Genomic DNA, 25,181 nt, shown 5'->3' with positions numbered 1-25,181 from the left:
TCCTGTGTTTCCATTGGAGAAAATTGCTGAACCGTTACTGTTTTTTAACATGCTTTCGACAATTAGTAGGGCCCAATTGAAAGCTAGATCAAAGCAGGCTTTCAATTTACTCAATGGTTACGCAAAATCCAGCTTTTTCTTGTTCAGCAATAGGTGGGTACTGGTATCTAATGGTTAACTTCCAATTAAGTCGTAATCTCATATATCATGAGCTGTCATCAATGTGTGGGACTTTGTGGTTAAGGTTAAAGTTGTTCGAGAACCAGTTAAACTCAGAGTAAACACAATGCATTCAGCAATTAAGCTGGTTTTAAACTTTACATTAAAATTCTCAGTAGATACTTAAAGTTGCTTTAAATTTTCATAACCAAACAAATTCCCATAAAAATTCAATTCACAATTTGATCTCAATTCATTTGAAATGAAACAATGTTTCACCTCCTAATTTTCAGTGACTAATTATGCTAAAGAAGATGGACAAGATCGTGTACAATGCGGGAAAAGTTTTGCATGGACACTGGAATAAATCCAGTCTCTACTCTCTACTTAATTTCAAACAAAAGAGACGCAAAGAAGTAGGTGGTATATAAATTACGAAAGCACAGGCCGAGGAGAAAAATCAGCAACATCAATCACTGTTATGTGCAGAAAAAATTGGAGGAAAAAGTAGGATAGAATGTATGGCTAAAGCCACCAATAGATGAGGTGCGGTTGCTGACTCACCTTTAGCAGGATTAACAGGAATACCAGATCGATACAATTGTTCTTCTGTTTGCCAATCACGATTCCTTAACACAGTCTTAACACTAAACAATAAAACAATCACAATAACAGAGACAATCACACTTTTCTTTAACCAGTCTTCACAGCACTTTTTATATAACAACCAAGCACCATGTGCCACTAATAAACAAATTCCCATACTTGGAATGTACAAGATCCTTTCAGCTATCACAAATCCCACATAGAAAAACATATTGGACGCAGGAATGAAGGGAAATATTATTATGGACAGCGAAATGATCAAAATTTCAATGTTGCTGGAATCTTTTTGAGCAAACACAGGCATTTCTTCACAACTATCTGTAGAGCTATTAGATCCTCGACGTTTTAATCTTGTTTTGGCGTAAACCGTTGTTTTTGTATTACTAGCTGAATGATGTCCAACACCGTTTCCATTTGAATGTGGTTTTACAAAATGAGATAAATTACTATAACGACTTTTGCTTAAATCTTTTAAAATTTTCATGGCTATGTACACTAAAATAGAGTATAATAACAACGTCCATATATTTCTAAAATCTGCAAGGTTTTGAATTAAAGGAATAGATTCCATCGACCAATCAAAACTTAATACACTGGGACATAACAATATCCATACATTATAGGCAGGTAAAAAATTATAAGTTAGTGTACGAGTTAAAAAACTATTAGAATCTGAGGCAGGATTGTCGGACGGTGCAAACTCTGGAGGTTTATTTCCCATAAAATATAATCTTAAAATAACTAATATGATACCATAGGTTGAGAGTAATATACCACCTTCTAATAATCGAGACTGAAATATACAAAAAATAATTCAAATTAGAAAACAATTGGTAATAATCAACATATCAGGGTAGATATCGCATGAACAGTGGCATTTATAGGAATCATTAGGTGGAAGGGTTGAAAAGTGGCCACAGAATTGCCTTTGGGCAAGCTGCACCAGGCAATTAAGAACTCAATAATTCTTTTTAAAAGTGTATGTTGTCACTTCAGTATTTTTGTCATCTGCACTAATATGTTTTTGTATTATGCAATGTAACAATAAAAAAACATTTTCACTGTTAAAATAGTGCTCAATATACTCTACAGTGCTCTTCACAAAGTCAAGCTATTACGAACTTCATCTTATACCTTGACTGCAACAATAACCTTTTTTCTGACACAGAATGCAGTTAGTTCGATTGAAGCGCAAGCAAATACAGCCAATCAAAGCATTCCAGAAACAGACTGGAAATATCATGGCTTATTGTTTACAGACCTTCGCACAAGGAGTCTGGCTGTATTCGCTAACATACAATCCAATCAAATTGCTGCATCTACAAATTTCAGTGATACAAAGAAAGGTGGCTATTGCAGTCAAGGTATTAAACACAGTATGTATAGATTGGCATTGTGAAGATGAGATCAATATAGACATATTATTAGTATATCTCAAATACAGTTTGTTACAGTTTTTATTACAGAAATATAAATGCAATAATTTGATGAACCAAAACAATATGTGAACAGCATAAATATAAAATATGTAGCATTAAAGATGGGTTTCTTTATTTTCTAATGTCAAATTAAGCAAACTATTTGATTAATTGGTGTTTTCTAATGAATTATCATGTATTCTTAATCATATCATTATGTTCCTATTGCAATAGTTTTAACCAATCATAAATGTCCATAAACGTCCTGTCCAGTCTGGATAAACCAAAAAACCTTTTTGACCTTTTTTGATCGGTCACTCATTGGAATTCTGTTGGTAATTCTCTTCTAATTTTGCTCATTATGAATTAATTATGGACATATGAGACACACTGGTATTTTCCCAAGTCATAAGGACACCTTTACTTTCTATTCATATAAGTATTAGCATTTTTATTTTCATAAATAAAAATAAGGGAACCCATCTTTAAATCAAACAAAAAATTCTATTCCCCTATTCCCATAAATCACCATGCAGAAAATAATAGCCCAGACAGCCATTAACCAGTATGATATAATTGAAAAATAATAATAGTGTTCTGTCATTTAATTTCAAATGAGACATGAAAATGAGCAGAGCTAATACAATAAGATTAAAGGTGTTTGTGGGTCAGTAAGTATAAGTATTATAGCCTACTGTCTAATTCAGTATGAATCTATCATCAATCAGCTAGAATAATACCCTGTCATACCACACCTTATTGTGAAATATAAACTAGCTCTGATTATATCCTAGGTATTAAATATCATATGAAATAACTTTATGCTTTATGACATGCAATTTCTCATGGAAAAAATGTCACAGTAGAATTTTTTGTATCTTTTGTTTTCTTGGAATAATTATGGCAGTTGAAAACAATTTTTTTTTTAAATTTTTCGTGATTTAAATTATATGCGTTCAATTTGACAAATATTGTTTGCGCCCACGTACACCCATACACACAAATGTTTACATTTTCCCACTCAATGCGTTAGAATCAACATAGTAACTAATTTTGATGAAAGTGGGTTACAGTCATAGAATGAAGAGTTATTGCCCTCATGACATTCTTTTTTTTAGTGCAGACAAACCAGACGTCAGATTTGTATTCTGAAAAGCGAAATGGAAAGCTGAAATTGAGCTTCTGAGCTGTAGCTGGGGAAACAAATATTTCAATAACCATATGACTTTAAAGGTATACTACATCTTAGGATGACCAAAAAATTGAAATGTGTAAGTTTTGCTAAAAATAAAATTAAGTAATTATTTATCAAACTTAAGTAATTTTGAAACATACTTAGAAATGTGTTTTAATAATTATTTAGTTTAATGGATATATCATCTTATATAGAGATTCTATTCTTTAGTCATGTCCAACTGATGAAACCAATGTTGAAACTTTAAATTTTATGTCCATTCTAATAGGTAGTATTCAAATATTTACTAAATCATAAAAGTAAAAAAAAAAGTGCTTTTAACAATTGTGATTGTGGACATGCATTTTCAATAAATCATACTGCATACATTTTTAATAAATCATACTGCATACATTTTTAATAAATCATACTGCATACATTTTTAATAAATCATACTGCTTACATTTTTAATAAATCATACTGCATACATTTTTAATAAATCATTCTGCATACATTTTCAATAAATCATGATGTATACATTTTCAATAAATCATGATGCATACATTTTCAATAAATCATGATGCATACATTTTCAATAAATCATAATGCATACATTTTCAATAAATCATACTGCATAATTTTCAATAAATCATACTGCATACATTTTCAATAAATCATGATGCATACATTTTCAATAAATCATGACTGCATAATTTTCAATAAATCATACTGCATACATTTTCAATAAATCATACTGCATACATTTCAAATAATGTCAACCAAGTATGCACATTTATATTTAAATCATACATTGCAAGTCTGATTTATGTACATAATCTATTCAAATATTGGTTTTCGTACCCAAAAACACTGTAATAGAAATTGGTTGAAAGTTAAACTAACATATGAGGTGTTGATGTAAGAGTGAGTATATGATTGTTTATTTAGTATATTATGAAAGGGTGTTGAAATATGGCAAGTTTTAGAATAATTCTTGTCTAGAGAAGAAGAATATGTCTTTGTCTTCAGTTAAAAAATGCTCTTTGTTTTTACATGTTCCGTTTATAAATAATGCAAACAGTTACATTTATTATTCAAGAATACCTTAAAGGGACAGTTGCACCATTTTTTTGAACTATCATACCTTAGTCTCAGAAACAGGAATTTTTTAGCTAAGTCAATCAAAAATAGTGTTCACAGCTCACTGTCAAAGTTTGAGCCTTCAAATCCCTGTGTGTCCAGAATTATCCAAAGTTGAAAAGACAAGTCGTCTTTTATTGAGATACTGCTATATATAGAAAAGATATCTATAGCAAAGAAATTCCTAGTTTGAAATATTATTTATAGGAATTATGTGATTTTTGTACATTACAAGTACTACTGAGGATTATTTACATATGTTCAAGACACAAACCAACCCCCTAAATGGTGCATGTGTCCCTTTAAAAATAGGTTTTGAAATTGCAGGTTTTATAAATGCTAATGAGTTATATCAAGACATTTGCCATGATTAGAAAGACTTTTACATGTTCACGCACCAAATACATCTATTTTCAAGATATACTCAAAAGAACATATAAGCATGTATGAAGATGTACATAGTAAAAACAACTTTTTAAAATGATATGTCACACTCAATGACATTGAAGTTTTGCACTGCAAAAAAAAACATTAAGTTTTTGCTCACTCAAGTAAGCTTGGATGGTGCCTTAAAGATGGATTTCCTAATTTTTTAGTGTCAAACTAAGCTGATTTAACTATTTGATTTATTGGTGTTTCCAATGAATTATCATGAATTCTTAATCATATCATTACGTTTTTATTGCATATAATTAAGAGTTTTAACCAATCATAAATGTCCATGTATGTACAGTCTGGATAAACAGAAAAAAGACACATTGACCTTTCTAGATTGATCACTCATTGGAATTCTGCTGGTAATTCACTTCTAATTTAGCTACTGAATTAATTATGGACTGGTATTTTTCCAAGTCATTAGAACACCTCTACTTTCTATTCATATATGTATTTTCATTTTCATAAATAAAAAGACTCATTGACCTTTCTTGATTGGTCACTCATTGGAATTGTAATTTCTCCTCTAATTTAGCTAATTATGAATTAATTATGGACATGTGAGACAAACTGATATTTTTCCAAAAAATTACTCTCCTTTGGTACAAAATCAGATGTTTGGACTTCAGAGATCTCAATCTCAAGATTTTTAAAGTACAGCTAGTGATTTTATTAAGAATAGATCTATATGCAAAGGGACAGATTCGCCAATTTTTGGGTCTTGAATATAAGTAAATAGTACTAGAAATATCTGAAAATTCACTTTCTATTTCTTTGTCTTTTCTATAAATGACAGAGCCTCAAGAGAAGATGAGTCACCATTTTAACTTTCAAATGCAGATAAGTCTTGTTTGATACACATGGATTTAAAGGCTCAAATTTGAATGGTGAGCAATGAACACTATTATTGATTAGCTTAGATTAAAAAATTCCAGTGTCTAAGACTAAGATACGATAGTAAAAAAAAAATGGCGATTGGTCAAAGAGATGATATTATCCCTTTAACGTTTAGTCTTCTGATTTTTTAAGATCGGTAAAACATGAATGTATAAAAAAACAATTGCAATGTTTGATGTTTTCTAAATCATTATTATATGATTATATGGAATTAATAGTATGATTTAACAATGTATGATAGATTAATAATCAGAGTATGATATAATTAATTAACAATAGAGTGGTATTACATCATAGATCACTGTCATATTCTCTTAATATCAAATATTGATATTTCTTTATCACAGTTCTCAGTAAACACTTTACTGTTTGTTCACATGTAAAAAGTTGATTCAGTGCAGACATATAGATTTCAAAGAAAGGAGGTAAACAAAAAAACTTGACAGAAAGTAAAGTGGCCGACCATTAACAATCCCTTTACAACTTCCAGATTTTGCACTAATCACAATGTTTGGAAGCTTCAATTTTGAACTGGGATTTTTTTTTCATCAGATCCTGCTATTGGTATTTATCTAGAAGTTGGCCTAGGTCACAAGAAGAGACTATGGATTTTAGCATAAGGATAAATCAATTTGATAAGAAATTAATTGCTTCTGGCTAGATTTACAAGATAAACAAATCATTTATATATGCAAAGAGATTGCTTCAGGGGATCAAATCTGCCATAGAAAAGAGCATTACTCAGATTTATTTTTTAAGCAGTGTTTAAATGTTTGATATATATATTGGTCTGAAACACAAAATCTTTTGACTTTCCTTATGAATTCTTCTTAATACCTTTTCTGGATGCCATTGACCTGAAAACCTCTGGATTGTTTTTGTCTACTTTTTTGTAAAACTCTCCATAATATACTAGTTTCGGTCCAGAAAATCCATCAAAACTATTTTGATACATTACCATATAGCTTATGTATCTAAATTGTGAAATATTTGTGCTTAAGATGTCATTCCTTTTTATTTAAAGGGATAGTTGCGCCATTTTGGGGGGTTTCGAGTCTTGAATATATGTAAATAGTCTTCAGAAGTACTAGAAAATCCCATAATTCCTTTAAAAATATCTCAAGCTAGTAATTTCTTTTTCTATTTCTAGATGTCTTTTCCTTTACTTTTAACTTTACAACATAGATAATTCTGGACACACATAGATTTCAATTTCAATGGTGAGCTGTGAGGACTATTACTGATTGGCTTAGCTAAAAATTTCCCGTTTCTGAGACAAAAATACGATTGGTAAAACAAAAATGGTGCATCTCTCCTTTTAAGAAACAAATCAAAAAAGCAAAAATCAAAAAAGCATGTAGATGACATATCTGTTATAATTAGAAAAGGGCTTTTTAATCCTATCTTGAATTTGATAATTTAATATATACATATCTCTGAAATCTACTCTAAAAAATCCTATAAAGACGGGATATTAATAGAATGATAAAAACTAAGATTTATAAAACATAGATTTATAAAAATGTTGATTGATGACAATCCTTTTAACATTTTGACCTTTTTATGGAGTTATAAGAAATGGTTAATCTCAACATTTCATCTTGTATCAAGATATGCAAGTACTGATACTTCAAGTATTCCACTTCTTTGCCAATATTTTTATGATATATTCTTAGAGATATGTAATTTATAAGCCTTCCTCTTAATTGCATTTTATCTTTTTTATTTCATTGCATGAGAAATCTTATATGTTCATCTTCACAAAATCAAGTTATTAAGAACTTCGTCTTGTATCTTGATTCAAATGGCTGCCTTGCTCATATCAATGTATCTTGGAAATGGAGCAATTTGGTTGGATGATACATTGGCAAATATAGCCAATCAAAGTTCTCGACAAAAAGTCTGTAAACACTAAGCCATAATTTTTACAGCATTTATGTCTAGGGCTCTGATTGGTTGTATTCGCCGGAGTACAAATCAATCAAATCCCTGCATTCTGTGATACAAGAAAGGCAGCTATTGGAGACAAGGTATAAGTCAATGGTCATAATAGCTTGACATTGTGAACATGATGTGTGTCACTCTATAATTGATGTATTGAGCACTATTTTAACATTGGTATATCTATATCACTCTATAATTGATGTATTGAGCACTATTTTAACAGTGGTATTTCTATATTACTCTACAATTGATGTATTGAGCACTATTTTAACATTGGTATATCTATATCACTCTATAATTGATGTATTGAGCACTATTTTAACATTGGTATATCTATATCACTCTACAATTGATGTATTGAGCACTATTTTAACATTGGTATTTCTATATCACTCTACAATTGATGTATTGAGCACTATTTTAACTGTGGTATCTCTATATCACTCTACAATTGATGTATTGAGCACTATTTTAACATTGGTATTTCTATATCACTCTACAATTGATGTATTGAGCACTATTTTAACAGTGGTATTTCTATACAACTCTACAATTGATGTATTGAGCACTATTTTAACAGTGGTATTTCTATATTACTCTACAATTGATGTATTGAGCACTATTTTAACAGTGGTATCTCTATATTACTCTACAATTGATGTATTGAGCACTATTTTAACAGTGGTATTTCTATATCACTCTCGATTGATGTATTGAGCACTATTTTAACAGTGGTATTTCTATATCACTCTACAATTGATGTATTGAGCACTATTTTAACAGTGATAATATTTTGTTATTGTAAAATATAAGATAGAAACACTAAAACAGAATCCAAAAGATGTTGTAACATAATTGATGTATTGAGCACTCTATTAACAGTGAAAAGCGAATATAATAATCATACTTACCAATTTTAATATTTTTAAAGATATGACATCTGTTAAAGTCACTTTATGCACAATAAACATATCATAGGCGAGACAAACCCCTAACACAGTAATTGCTTGTTCTTTAGTTAATAATCCTGCTGTAGTCCATAAATACACTCCAAATATATATACCCATCTTTTAGTGGCGTTATCACTGGTATCACGATATGCTGTATATTTCATATAACTTAAAAATGTTAAAATAAAAAACAAACAGGCACCTTCGTCTGCTCGTCCTACGATTCCTGCCACAGCTTCTGTGTGGATAGGATGGGACGCAAACAGACATCCTGCCACAAGAGTAGGGATGGAATGTTTTACAAATTTTCTAGCTAAAATAGTAAAGATCGCTGTCACTAACGAATGTAACAGCACATTTCCAAGATGGTAGCCCCATGGATTCAGTTCTCCTAGATAGTAATTGAGACGGAAAGTTAATACACATAATGGTCTGTAGGATTTGTGTGATCCACTGTGAGTTAATGGTGTTCCCCAAAAGTCATCATAAAATAAATTAATCACAGGTGTTTCTGGCAGTAAGTCTGGATTTTTCTGTATGGCTCGACTGAAAAGATAAAAAGAAATACATTAGGCAGGAGCTCATTTAGTTTGGAATACTTTAAAATAGGTTTTCGGAATGGTGTTAAATATGAAAAAAAGTTCAAAGAGTTTCTTGAGAAATGTCTGGTATAGTCTTTATTTCCCCATTGAAGATATATAACCAGCCAAAACATCATCCAAAATGGCCGACATAAGATGTTAAATTTGTACTTTTCATAAATAATTCGATTACCTTGCCGTATCAAAGTTTGATCAAATAAAGTGTAAGTACTAATATAAGCATTTCAAGGAATTGAGGGAGCCATTACTAAATGAAGTTATTTTTATTATAGGATTCATTGACCACAGGTGAAAACTAAGATAATCATAGCTTTGCTCTATTTTGAATTATATGGATCTGTAGTCAATAGAACCTATACAAAATTTTTATTAAATTCCTGGCTTGAAGTCACAGGAACTTGTTTATACTTAGATATATGTTTTTAATATAAAAACCTCATCAAAATAGCTTGATTGTAAATGGGGGTGGGGGAGGGGAATTAATTATGCAGTACTGGTTTTTAGTTGAGAGAGAGAAATATATCAGCAAAGGCAACCAGCCAACTGGACAGAGGCCAGATTTAAATACTGTAACTATTAACTTGAAAGGATAAGAGGTTTTCTTAAATTTTTATGTGTATCGGGGGCCACTGATAGCATTAATTTTCACCATTTCAATTTGTTTGTTGACGTCACTAATTGCAAAATATTCCTCATCACATGATGTCCTTTGTGATTAGTGACTTCATCAAACATTTAGTTTTAGTGGAATTGCAAGAATCACATAGGTCTGATTGAAAATTGAAATGATGCAAATTGATGCTATCAGTGTCCCGATACACACAAAATTAAGAAAAATTTCACAAAATTTTGATTTTATCATGGCAAAACTCAATCATGTAAACAGACAAACAATAAGAAACCAGATTAAAATCATATTGAAATAAGTCCCTATGATGATAAATTTTCATGTGGGAAAACAAATAGTCAAACAATAAGAGTAAAGTGAAAGTAGTAAATTGTATATTAAAATTATAACTGATAAGAAAATGACTGGTATTTACGTTATGTAAATGAGATGTATTCAAGGCTTAGATATAGCTTATAGGGATTAAGTCAAGGTGATAAGACAAGAAGTGTAAACAATCATGCCTCCATAGATTACATATATATCATATCATATCGGGGGTTATCCAATAACCAAGTCAAAAACTACAGGGTCAGTCGTTCAAGCTCGAGTTCTCCTTCAGTAATTGAGAAAATTGGTTTAAATTTCAAACCAAACATTAAAATAGTTGAAAAATAAATAGATTTGATAACAATCTTAATATTGGTATAATTCATGTATATATTTATACTCTGACTTGGCTTCAAAAAAGCAGTAAAAAAATGTGCACATGGTAATTTCGGGTGGTTGATAGATTTATCAACTTGGCCCTTATAAATCTTATTTTGTAGTGTGATAAATTCAACAATTCATATTTTTTCTTGGTATATTTTTGAAAATTTTGTGGAAACATACATTTGTAAATGTCTTAGAATGCCAGAAAAAAACCACTAACCCCCACCCTAAAAAAAAAAATTCCATATTATGTACTTATACACTTCTGGAAAATTATAGTTGCTAATCTGAGTTCCATAATTTAAACTTTGTAGGGATAATGCAGGGAAGATCAATGCCAAGAGGTTTGGCCAATGACTCATTGTTAAAGTGGACCCTTGAAAGTTGATGTCCTTTAAAAAAAATATTAATTTCAATTTTTTATTTATACATAGAAATACATTATAAGAAATATGTGACACACACATAGATGACATTTAAACTTATAATATTTTATAAGCAGAACTCCAGTAGACATTTTTATTTGTATTTTTAATATAACACCTGAACAGATAAAAATATGATTAGCAGTAATAAACCTATCATACTCAAATTATATTAATGTCCTATATTAGGTTCATAAACCCTATATTATAAGAGGTATGGCGTGATCCATACTGTTTTTTTAAAGGGATACAGTCCCATCCATATCTGCTTCATCTGCATTCTGATCGAAGGTATCCTTATTAAATTAGAACAGAACTGCGATAGAAAAGCTGTTAGATCACAATGGAGTGAAAAATATCAGAAAAAAAACTATATCTAAATGTAATCCAATTTTAATATTATTCATCCTAAGACAAATGTTAATGTGCTAAACACAAGTTTCTATCACTGCAAAGCGCATTACTTTACTGCAATTGAGGTTATAAGAATTTAACTGTATTTGAACCATTTTCATTCATGTGAGAAAAGAGTGCACTTCAAGGATACATTGAGTAAATATACTGCCCTATCTGAAGTTTTCTCTTACAAATCTACAAAATCAATGACATTTTACTACACTTGAGAACAATGGTCGCTCATTGCTTATGTTTCCCTTTCTTGCTAACTAATTGGATGCGATCTTTGGAATGCTAAACTCTCTAATAGAGTTAGTTATGACTGTTGGCTAATTGTAGTCTCTTTCTGAAATTAAAAGTCTGATAAATGACCAACAATGGCATATGTTTCCGTATTAAAATTCAGATCACTATTTTTTTTGAAATATCAAATCAACATCCAAAGGCGCCTGCACAGAGAGAAAGTGTCACACACCAAATCATCTCTGAGTGTCGGGGGACCTTAAAATCAAGTTTGCACGTCCTACAGTTGGATATTCCACTTCAAAATCACCATAAATTACGCTACACCCTTTTAGAAAACACTTTTTTTTACCATCTTTGACACCTTGAATTATATGTATGTTTGGCAATGCACGTAGTCCTTCTAGTAAAAAAATTGTGCATTAAATATTTACCATTGTAATAAATCAGAAAGAAGTAATAAATAACACGAAACTGTAAGATATAGCACGATAAGCGACACATTTGAAGATATAAGATTAATAAGATTGATATGATACAATATAATGTATTATGATAAAATACAAACATAATGGTCTGATTATGTATTAATATTACATCATCTGTTGGAGTTAATCAAAATGCCTTTTTTTTTGTCATGCATGGTCAAAATTCAAAGCGTGACTTTTCCAAAAATTTTACTTTTAGTTGAATGAAATAAACTAAGATTATGAGAAAAGATTTTTTAAATACCGTATATTTCTATGTATAATGCACAGGTTTTTACCCTGAAAAGGGATACACACAGAAGAGGTGCGCACTATACATGGTTAAATAATTTTTGAGTTTTTTTGCCCTTCGAAAATACCGCGAATCGATGTTGAGGATCCTGTATGTCTGAGAGAAAATTCAAATTAAAAATAGAGAGAGCGGTATAAGGTTTGGTATAGAAGCACTGGCCTAGGTCACAAGTAGGGAGTGTGGATTTCAGCATTGGAATACATCAATTTGATAGAAAATCACCTACTTCTGGAGAGATTTACAAGATAAACAAATAATTGAGAAATACAAAGCGATTGTTTTAGGGAGTTAATGAAAGGGGATCTAATCTACCATGGACAAGAACATTACTCAGGTTTTTGTAAATGGATGAATACTTGTGGTCATATTGCTATCTAAGCTACCAGACATTTTATAGTTTTGTAGTTTTGCTTTTGTGGCCAATGATTATAAGAACTTCAAAAGACATGAGAAAACTATTTTTATGTAAGAATAAGATGATAAAAGGGATTGAATTAAAATGTATTTAAAGATGGGTTCCCTTATTTTCAATTATGAAAATGAAAATACTAATACTTCTATAAACAGGAAGTAGAGATGTTCTAATGACTTAGTTTAATACCAGTTTAAAATTAATTCATAATAACCTAAATTAGAAGAGAATTATAAGCAGAATTCCATTGAGTGACCGATCAAGAAAGGTCAACAATTATGATTGGTTAAAACTCTTAATTATATGCAATAATAAGATAATGATATGATTAAGATTACATGATAATTCATTAGAAACACCAACTAATCAAATATTTTGCATAATTTGACACAAAGAACAAGGAAACCCATCTTTAATACACTATCTCAATTGAATGCTGGTGGTTGTTCTTAGAACATCTTCAGATCAAATTCAATTTTTTTGTATCATAAATTTCTGTAATATAAACCAATAATAGAATTCAAATGCTTTCATATCAAGCCAATTCCAGATCAATTAATACAAGATTGCCATGCATGATATGAATAGAAAGGATGGGTTATTAATTTATACAGTAACATTTACCTATACTGAGTTTATAATAGAGATAAATGACTACCTGCTTGTAGTAATCTCCTTTATTAATCTCATAACAAGGGCAATAACCTATGTCTATATTAGTCTTAATAAATCTACTCAATATAACTGTTATTCATATATGTGTTTCCTAGCAAAATGTCAATATTTCAAATTTGAAACTTATTTTACTTTCAAATAACATACAATTACCTTGCAATGTTTCACTATCTTAACTGAAAATTTGTGTTTGTGTTAAACAAAAAATTGGATATAAACCAATTTGTGAAAATACAAAAATGTCTGACTTTTTTACTTTTCACCCTTCAAGAAAGTTGTTGTTCAAAAATGTCCAAAAACACCTCAAATATTATGATTAAAAAACTCAGGCATCAGGGATATTAATTTCACTGTATTTGCCAGTTATGGTTTGAGATTGAAGATCCAAAATGCCTGAAAACATAGTCTGTAAAACAGGAATTGGCTAGTTTTTTTAATCACAATTATGTTGAAATTTTTTCAATTTACACACTGATATGTTTTGATATTGGAATTTCAAATCGACAACACTGTTATCAATAGTGATAGGTAAAAAACAACAAAAAACTGAAAGACTATATAAACCTCAACCAAATTGGTGTGTAGAGTAGCCTCTATCATCCAGTCTCTCTCATAAAGCTTCAAGAAAACATGGCCTGGATCGCTTGCCTGATATCTTTGTAATTGACCAAGACTAAAGTGGCTGTTGAATCTGATTTGTTATAAATCTACATCTGTTTTGGTGATAGGAAACATTAATTAAAATAATTCAGTAAACAATGACAATGTCTTCAAATTTTAATACTTTGCTTGAAAAATCGATAAATACAACATCCGCAGATATTTTAACTCAGTATTAACTGACAAAACTTTTGGAAGTAGCCAATTTATTTCTGATATAAACAGGTCCTTTGAGATTTGTAGATTGAATATGGTAAACTGTTGTTTTCTCCCTTTAAAAAAATTCATTAAATTCAATGAAAAATCTATGAAAATTCAAACTATATCTTCATCGTAGACAGGAATAGTTTGGGCATCAGAGACTAAAGAGTAATTAATTAATCAAAAGGAAACATCAAAGTTTCCAATAGAAACAGACTGGTTGATACATCTCAGAACAATATTTTCTATCAATAAATAAGCATAGCACATTACAAGGAAGGTCTGGTCTTGCTTGGGGCTATGGAAGTCTTCATGTAAAATTGAAGAATTTTTATAGATTCTTCCAAGTGTATCAAGACTCTTGAAGCCTCTATGGAGCAGAACGTACGAGTAACAATGAATACATTCTTCTGCCTGTGATAAACAATGTCAATTCAACATGGCAGTCTATGGCCAGCAATGGGCAAAGATTTCATAAAAAGTGTTAACTACCATGACAGTTAGAACATTGTCTTAAACAAGTTTTCTCATTTCACAGCGTGTATCACGAGTCTTGACGATTGTAAATGCAGTAACGAGTCTTGACGATTGTAAATGCAGTAAACCCTTTGTTCAAAATCCTTGTCCATAGACTGCCATGTTCAATCAATGTTGTTTATTCCCAAGCGGAAGTAGTGATTTATCATTTTGACCATGCACACAGATAATACCGAATTGGCTTATTTTATTTTGGATTGGCTTATTTTATTTTATTCAAAATATTTTGAACAGTGAGCAAATCGGAATCAGGAAGATTTTGAAAATTTTGAATAGAGCATTTGTTAATCAATATATGTATTACATCTTCACAATGTCAAGCTATTACAAACTGTGTCTAATACCTTGAGTGCAACAGCCATCTTTCTCGTATCACTAAAGTTTGTAAATGCAGCAATTTGATTGGATTGTATGCTAGCTAATACAGCCAATTAGAACATTTGACAAGAAGACTTTAAACACTTTGGCTGGATGTGTATCGGGGGCTGTATTAGCTAGCCAACAATACAATCAAATCACTTCCGTGATACAAAGATGGCTATAGCAGTCAAGGTATAAGACCAAGTTTGTAATAGCTTGACATTGTGAAGATGATGTATCATATGATACCAGTATTAGTTTTCTTAGAAGGTTATCAATATAATAACAATACTCTTTCTCATGTATCATCACATATGTTATGTTTCTTATATTTCATCACCATTTTTAATTAGACAAGATGACATATAAAGATTAAAAATTTTCCAAGCTGTTAAGTTTCAGCTCATAATTCTCTAAGTAAAATTTTTTCTACTCATCTTGTACAATGAAAGCTATAGACAGATGCATTATTTTGGGGGATGATTAATGAGCCTTGAATATATGTAAATAGTCTACAATAGTACTAGAAATGTACGAAAATTGCATAATAAAAAACATCTCAAACTAGGAATCTCACTATCTATTTCTGTAGATGTCTATAAGGCAGTGTCTTAAGAAAAGACGACTTTCAAACGCAGGTAATTCTACACACACATGGATTTAAAGGCTCAGATTTCAACGGTGAACTGTGAACATTATTACTGATTGGCTTAACTAAAAAAAAAATACTCATTTCTGAGACTAAAGTACAATTGGTAAAACAATGGTGCACTTGTCCCTTTAAAACTAAAGACATATTTCATCAATGCACAGTTTTCATGGTTCTGTGTGCACCACAAAATCATAACATATAATTTCACAGTCAATTAATTTCTATATCTTGCGCATTGACATAAGAGTACACTTTTTGCTAATGCTCATCCAAGTGAAAAGTCTCTCATATAATCTGATTTGTAAAGGAAAAGAAAAAATATGGGTGCAGCTTTATCCATAACTATATGCATTATACCCCTGTCCTGGCAAAATTTGCCTCATTGCACACTGTATGACGTTGCCCATCTAGGTTCAGAAGAGTAGGGCATAAAACTCCGTTCATTTAATTTCTTTTGAATCCCAGACAAACCATTTAAAAAATGTTGTGTTTAAGAAATGGTCAGTAAAAAAGTTAAAATTAAAATGTCAAAAACCATACTATTGAAATAACCTATATTTTCCCTAGCAACCAACTAATGGTATTTACTGATCACCATTAAAACCACTTAACACAAGATTTTGATTTTACCTAAATAAACAGTCACTAAGGATAGATACCTACTTATACGCATGGTGGGTTTAAAATGCCCCATTGAATTCTATTCTATACTTCATCATAGAAGAAGCTGAAAGTTTGTAGCAACCCAATTTTTTTCATTGGCAATTGGAAAATTTCAGCACAAATGGTAATTTTCAAGGGCCATTAACTCTATGCTCCTTTGTATTAATTCTTGGACAAATATCATTTGTAGAGAGGTTCAGTCTGATCATATGCTGTTCATAATGTTGAAGATTCGCAAAATATGACAGTCAACCATTTGAATGACAATTTGTTCACTGTTCATTGAATTAAAGGGACATGTTAGCCATTTTGGGGGGTTGATTTGGGTCTTGAATATATGTAAATAGTCTACTCAGAAGAACTAAAAATGTACGATGTCGCACAATTTCTTCAAAAATATTTCAAAATAGGAATTTTACTCACTATTTCTATATATGTCTTTTTTATATATGGCAGAGTCTCAAGAGACTTTTAAACCGTGGATAATTCTGGACACATGGATTTGAAAGCTCAAATTTTGACGGTGAGCTGTAACCACTATTACAGTTTAGCTCAGCTAAAAAATACCCGTTTCTGAGACTAAGATACAATCGGTCAAATGGACGGCCAACCTGTTCCTTTAATGTTAATTTATGAAACCAGGCTAAAACTCAAATTATATTATTAAATAATTTTTTCTACAGTTTCTATGGCTACTTGAACCTGCCAGTATGATGTAGTGAGGTCTCCAGATAAATTACAAAATAATATTAAATAACATGTTGATTTAAAAGATAATTCAATTGTAGACGCCACAAGCGGCCATTATTTTATAATTTAACTTTTTAACTGTCTGAGGTATTAATTCAATAATGTCATTATATTGTCTTTATAATGCAATGTATGTGAAAAGTTTATTTAATATTATTTTAGAGATAACAGAATTTATTTCAAATTTTTTCTAGTATGTTTATTGATCACAAGAGAATAAAATTAGATTTCATTTACTGATTGGGCTTACTTAAAACAAGCAAGCTAATACCTTCAGATATTTTAACCCGGTTTCCTCCTGTCAGTGATGCAGGTAAGATGGGCTGACTTGGAAAAAGCGTCTAGTCGTTCGGATAGGACAATAAATCGAGGCCCTGTGTGCACATTAAAGATCCCTCGACAGATGGAAATCGAAAAAGAGCAGGCTAATGCCGCTGTCCTGGCATTGCGTTTTCCATCTTCATTAGCCCACATGGTGCAGAAAAGTAGGACATAAAACTCCATTCATTTCATTTCATTTATATTTCAAAGATGATATCTTTTCAAATTACAGCCTTTAGAACCATTTATTTTTGTTCATGAGTTTGGTCGGTTCAGCTAATGTAAATGTAGACGCTTGAATTTCAAACCAGTATCCACTATCAATGATGCAGATAGGATTGGCAGACAAAGTATGTGTTCATGTAAACAAATCTCTCTAAAATTGGAAATCAAAAGACTGTGAAATTGTCCTAAGAAATTTTGCTCACTGTACACTGCATAACATTGCCCATCTTCATTAGCCAAACATGGAGCTGGAGGATGTACAATTAAATCTCATTTCATTTGTGTCTTTCGTAAAGTGAAAATATTCATTTCTGTTTAATCCACATAAATTCTGCTTTATATACCCCTTTTACACTCGGCTCCGATAAAATGGGCCAGGCCCTGATTGGTGCCTGGCCCACTTCAATTTTACTAGAGTAAACGGAATAAAGCGAGCAAATTTAATCGGGGCCAGGCACCGCAATAAGAGGTGGGCCAGGTCCTGATCGGTGCCTGGCCCACTTCAATTTTACTAGTGTAAAACAAATGCGTGCCTGGCTTCGTTTAAAAATTCTTCCGGCATGTGCACGGCTTACAACTCCCTTATCAGAGGAATTATTGTCCGCCATTTTGACTCCTCGTGGACCTTTTTGTAATCTTTTTAATTAGAGTGGGGACGCTTATTTCCGTTTAAAATGGGCCTGGCCCAGATCACAGAACGGCTGTGTAAACAGACGTTTCGATCGGAGCCAGGCACCGATCCGGGCCAGGCTCTCTTTATCAGGGCCTAGTGTAAAAAGGGTAATAGACTTCACATTATTTCGAATGGCATAAATACGAGCTATGTGTGTCCCTTTTACAAATCAATAAGGGTGGAAAGTCTTTCTACCATCCTTTACAACCAAGAAGTTGAAATTTGAATGAGTAGAAATTTGAATTAATAAAATATTAAATTTATACATGGTTGAGATAGTGGGTGGAGAAGAAGAAAATAAAAGTTAAGTCTGATAATAATATCAGTTGATAAGATCTAAGAGGTCCATTGTGTAGAAGAGGATAGACTGTTTGAAATAGATCCTATCTAAACAGTCCTATCAATAGGTATATTTCACCATGCATTGTAAAAGATGCACGCCATAACCCCTCCTACATCACTATACATTGTATTATAACATCATATTGTTTATTTTAAATTGATATCGCTTAAGGCTGGTGCACACTTGCTGATTTTACGTTTATAGGAACTTGCTGTCCTCATCTCCCATTCCAGAAATAAGTGAGTGACTGTCGATAATTTAGACATAAGCATGAATACATCAAGTTTTCTCTTCCTCTGCCACTGCATTTTAAAAATGGATGACATATTGTTTACGGTTGTGCTGCTAGAAGGTGCTAGAGGAGTCCCATTCACGATGAATAGTCAGTTACATCAAAAAATCAGCAAGTGTGTGCGGGCCTTTAAAGTCAAAAGAAACTTAACAAAATGTCAAGCTGGAATAATAGAGATCTTGAGGTCTAATAATATTACATAAGGATGGAAATCTTTAAAAATTATCCATAAACCATGAACAGCCTTACAAAATGTGACCCTGTACATCAAACCAGGTATTAAGTAGCATTTGGTGTATGTAGAGTTACTAGTATATTTGGATTCCTGGCATCATCAGCTACATTTTGATACCAATTCCATCTCAATAGCTTTCTCCATTCAGAAGATAAAGTCAATACTTCACTGCCAGCTCATTACTGGGCAGTGTAACATAATACCTGATACGATGTGTGGGGTCACAAATGATACTGACCATTGTCTCAAGCACAGTTTATTGTAGCTATGAGCACTCATATCAGATTTTTTTTGGGCGAAGACAAGACCTTGAACATTGTTATCAAGTCATCATCTGCTAGCTAGCTGGATTCAATAATTTGTATGATAAATATCTTTCATCTTACGAGGTCATTTTTCAGTTCGATTTGATTCCAGATTCTTAATGCAGATGGGAAAAAAGTTCATTTCAGTATAAATATATAGCATAGGAATCCAAATGCATTTATGTGCAGTGGAGCAAGAAAATGGATTTACAAAAAGGTTATATAGGAAGTTACTATGGAACTTTATCAGTTGGTAAACATGTAATTAGACGACTACAGTATAACCTTTAAAGAATCTTCATCAATTTTTCCACAACTTGTTTGTATAGTTCAAGTTACATATTGAGAAGGTCAATACGGATAGATGAAAGGACATCTATTCATGTATGATATAATAATCAATATTAATCATTATGATAAATAATTAATCGTTGTATCTGGTCAATACAACATATCATATATCAAAAAGAACAATTTAACATATCACTATCCAAATCACAATCCATAATGCTGGACACTCTGTGGCGAATATGCCAGCGAATGGAAATTTTGACAATTGCTCAAACTTCGCAACATTTTTAAGTGTTGGTAACATATGAAGAACGTTCACAAGTCATTCTCCACCTCTTTACGTATATAGGTCAATTTAGAAAGCGCTTCTTAAATTTCAGCGAATGTTGTGAAAACAGTCATTCGCTGTCGATTTTCGTAAGCATTGGTAAGCCATTGATAAGGTTGGTAAAGCATGTGTAAGCGTTGAAAATATCTGTAAAGGCATTTGTGACTTTCACCAGGTCCCCTCCCTTATTTAAGGAGGGGTCGAGGGAGGACGGACAGAGATGAAAATATTCACTATCCAATCGCAATTTTTGGGCGAATTCACTGCAAAATCCAAATATTCATATTCGCCAGCATAAGTGAAAGCAGAGGAGACATGCAATAAATCAATACGTAAATCCTAGAGCACATACAAAAGAAGCAACTATATTTTACAAGGATAACAAATGAGGTTCACAATGAACCCTTTCTACCAGATGGTCCTTGGCTAAATCTTTTGCCGTTGACGTTTGCCAAAAAATGGAATTTGGGAAATCAAGGCCAATTTTAAGGCTCAGTAAAAAAAAACCTCAGAAGCATCACATGTTTAACAACATAGGTAGATGTACCAAAGATTCTACGACCAGCTGGTCCTTGGCATTGATCTTTTCTGGATAATCCATACTGCTGAATCGACTTGAATATAATCAGGAATGATTTCATGTTGATGATTCCTAGACTTTTGCTCGCAACAAGGATTAGAGTCCAAGACAACATGTCCATGGTATTCTGTTTTAAGATTAGCTGAATTCGCTTCTCACAACAAACAGCAAAAATGTTCAATGAGCAAATCTGAATCCTGTACTAATATTTTTTGAAATTGCATGACATGAATAACAAAATATCAAAGAGTAAACTGAACTTATTCAACTGTCAGATAAATAGTTAAATTTCCAATTTAAACAAAAATCTGAAAAAAAAAAGGAGGCCTACAAGACACGAGATGCGTTAACATGTATTCTTAGTTCTCAGTATCTCACTAATTGGCACACAGCATTCAAAGGTATCATCTCCTATTACATTAAATAAATAATAGACAAGTTCACAATATGTTTTGTCTGATGATTGCCCTGATGAGAACCAGACCAATTTAGACTTGAAATGTTTACTGGGGTTAGAACAATATCTTATGTCTATAGAATTAGTAGAGAAAAGGTAGAGGATTAACTATTGATCTAGTAATTATGGTTTTTTACAATCAATGTTGATAATGAGCCCATAATCATGAACTTTCTTTAAAGGGACAGATGCTCAATTTTTTTGATCAATCATACTTTAGTCTCAGAAATGGGAAGTTTTTAGCTTATCCAATCAGTTATAGTGTTCACAGCTCACCGTCGAAATTAGAGGCTTCAAATCCATGTGTGTCCAGAAATATCTGAGTTTGAAAGTTAAAATGATAACTCGTCAATTTAAGATACTTTGTGATACATAGAAAAGACTTATATAGAAAAAGTGAGTAAACTTCCTTGTTTGAAGTATTTTTAAGGGAATTATGCGATTTTGGTACATTTCTAGTACTTCTGAAGACTATTAACATATATTCAAGATTAAAATCAACGGCCCAAAATGGCGCACATGTCCCTTTAAAGTAGATATCAATTTCACCTGTCTGCAACAAGATGGCTTGTCGTCTGCTAGACAATTAAATGTTCAAATGCTGAGAATTATTCTGATGCCACAGCCAGTGCTTCCGAAATTCAGCTTATGTTGGCTTTCAACCACTTTCACCAGCTGATGAACATTAATTAAACACACCCATTAATGGTACCTTATAATCATAATCGCTAAGTGCAAAATAGTTCATATGTATTTGTAATAAATACAATACTTATTGATTGATCTAGGACCACACATCAAACATCAAACATTTCAGAACAATACATCTTTTGAAATTAAGCTACTCTTAAAAACAAGTTGAGAGCTTGGTAAACAAAACTGTATTATAATACAAAATATTTAAACTTTATTACAAATTGATGTAGGTCCATGATTCTGGATGAAAGATGATTAAGAGAAAACAATCCTGCTGTAAGAATATCTTTTCCATTTGGGTTTAACTTGTATGCCTATTCCTGTGTTTTTACAAGCAATGTTACAATATTGTTTGCAATAATTTAACAATCATGGTTCAATTTGTCTGTCTATTTCCTCTCACAAATTTTTACATCTTTCATATACAGAAGTCTACTTAAAATATTTGCAAGTTGAATTTGATGCTACATAACATTAATATTTTCAAAAATTTATTAAGACCACAAATATCTTGTCGATAGGGAACTGCATCATAGACTTCACAGAAACAACACAGCATGTCAGAAATAACACTGCATGTCAAAAACAACACTGCATGTCAGAAATAACACTGCATGTCAAAACCAACACAGCATGTCAGGAACAACACAGCATGTCAGAAACAACATGGCATGTCAGGAACAACACAGCATGTCAGAAACAAACAACACAGCATGTCAGAAACAAACAACACAGCATGTCAGAAACAACATGGCATGTCAGGAACAACACAGCATGTCGGAAACAAACAACACAGCATGTCAGAAACAACATGGCATGTCAGGAACAACACAGCATGTCAGAAACAAACAACACAGCATGTCAGGAACAGTATAGCAGAACTAACACAGCATAGCCGAGCTAACACAGCATGTTACAAACATAGCTAGACAAAAGCAGCATAGTTTGAGAAAAACAGCACATCTTAACAACAGAGCACGCAGGAAACAGCATTGCTTGATAAACACAACATAGCTTGAAGGAAACAGCATAGCTTGACAGACACAAAATAGCTTGACAGACACGACACGGCATAACTTGAAAGAAACAATATAGCTTGATGCGACACAACATAACTTGACAGACACTCATAATTTGACAGAACCAGCATAGCTGGACAGACACGACACAACATTGCTTAACACACGACACAACATAACTTGACAGACACAACATGACTTGAAAGAAAGACATCCAATTTTAGCTAGGTCAAAAACCTAGTTTGATCCTCTTAATTTTCCTGATCAATATCATCAAAAAAACCCATCAAGCATTCCTTTCCACGTATTTACACCAACAATATCAAAACCAATTTACTCTTTGTCTGCATAAAGGCTAATTGTTTGATCAAAAACATTTAAAACAGTGAAATGTAATAATTGTGGCCAAGAAATTCAACTCAATCATCTTTCACACACAAAATATTAATCTTTTGTCAACAGGAGGAAATTCTTAAAAAAAAAATAAACCAAAGGAATTTTTTTTTGCTCCATATCACACGGTCACATTGAACTTCTGCAATTTTTTCAGTTTTGATGCAATTAAACAATTTTATGAATTATGCATTCAGCCAAAAATTCAAATAATGTGGTGTTTCATATCGCCAAAATACATAATTTAATCACAGATTCAAGTACATGCAATTGGCTTTGTCTTAAATGTTGAGGTTTTTTTTCATTTTTTTTATGTGTATCAGGGATACTGATAGAATCAATTTGCACCATTTCTATTTTCAATGCTATCAGTGTCACCAATAAACATAAAAAATCTGAGCCAACCTCTTTACAATCCCTTAATTTAAACAGAAGACAAGCCTTAATAAATTAATCAATAAAGGTGGATATCAATACTGAAAATACAGTTTTCATTACAGATTAGGTTAACTATATATGTATGAATATTCAATTCATATGGATTGACATTTATCCAATAAATATATAATTACAGATTTGAGCATACTTACTAAGACATGACTAAGAAACGACCAACGAAAATGTGAAACGACCAGGAATCAAACAGGAAAACGACATGAAACAACTTCAAACTATTTTGCAATGAATTCGAAGCATCCTAATTAGACCGAACATGAACTTCATTTTATGAAAATGATTGTGCATTTTGCAAAATAGTTAAAGGTCGTTTCCTGTCGTTTTCCTGCTCGATTTGTTTTAATAAGTACGAGATTTGAGTATGAGATATGATTAATTGAGATGAAATGATTCCTGTATGTATTTCTAACACTTGTTTTGTCCAAAATACACAATTCACCAGCAGACTTGAGTACATGTATACTCTTTTATTCTCAAGACACTGTCATTTTTTTAAAAACATAAAATTAATCTCCAACAAATTCACAATAAATATTTGTATATCTGTCACAAAGGGATTCTAACCGCTACAATATCTACTTCAACAAGTTCTTTCAAAGTCACAAATTTTTGAAAGGAATAAGAATTGAAGGCTAGATTTAGAATAATGCAACAGTATAAATTCATTTGTTGATATTTCAAAAGATCAAAGGATAATGTACTTTGTAAAGTTATATACATGTGTATTTAGAATTTGTAATATACAATTCCTTACTTTGTATCTGATGTTTAAAATTGTATAAGAATTTTTATACAAAACGGCCACTTGAAAAGTTGAAAGAAGCTTCAAAGGATATATTTTATTTACAGATTTGTAAAAATTTTGCATATTTGGTTATGTCATTTGAACATAAAAAGATGAAAAGTTCTTGCAAGATATTACAAAAAACACACATTAAATATGTAAAAAAAAATCAGATATTCTCATAAACTTAAAGGGACAGAAAGGTTGAATTTAGTCTTGAATATATGTTAATATTCTTCAAAAATACTAAATATGTACGAAAATCTCACACTTCCTTTAAAAATACTTCAAACTAGGAATTTTACTCACTATTTCTATATAAGCCTTTTCTTTATATCACATAGTATTTTATAATGATGAGTCCTCATTTTAACATTCAAAG

General features: G+C 31.6%; 1 protein-coding gene across 1 annotated transcript in view; it reads right to left on the bottom strand.

Moving 5' to 3' along the window:
• LOTGIDRAFT_135841 (hypothetical protein) overlaps positions 1-25,181 on the bottom strand; it is a gene marked incomplete at both ends in the record, with an annotated part of 63,664 nt that overhangs the window by 9,696 nt on the left and 28,787 nt on the right. The window contains 2 exons of the mRNA XM_009046412.1: positions 724-1,542; positions 8,654-9,270. Coding sequence (XP_009044660.1) covers positions 724-1,542; positions 8,654-9,270 — 1,436 coding nt within the window. The remainder of the gene's footprint in view (positions 1-723; positions 1,543-8,653; positions 9,271-25,181) is intronic.

The sequence above is a fragment of the Lottia gigantea genome, assembly GCF_000327385.1.
Source record: "Lottia gigantea unplaced genomic scaffold LOTGIsca_101, whole genome shotgun sequence".
NCBI lineage: Eukaryota > Metazoa > Mollusca > Gastropoda > Lottiidae > Lottia > Lottia gigantea.
This window is presented reverse-complemented; position numbering and strand designations above follow the sequence as displayed.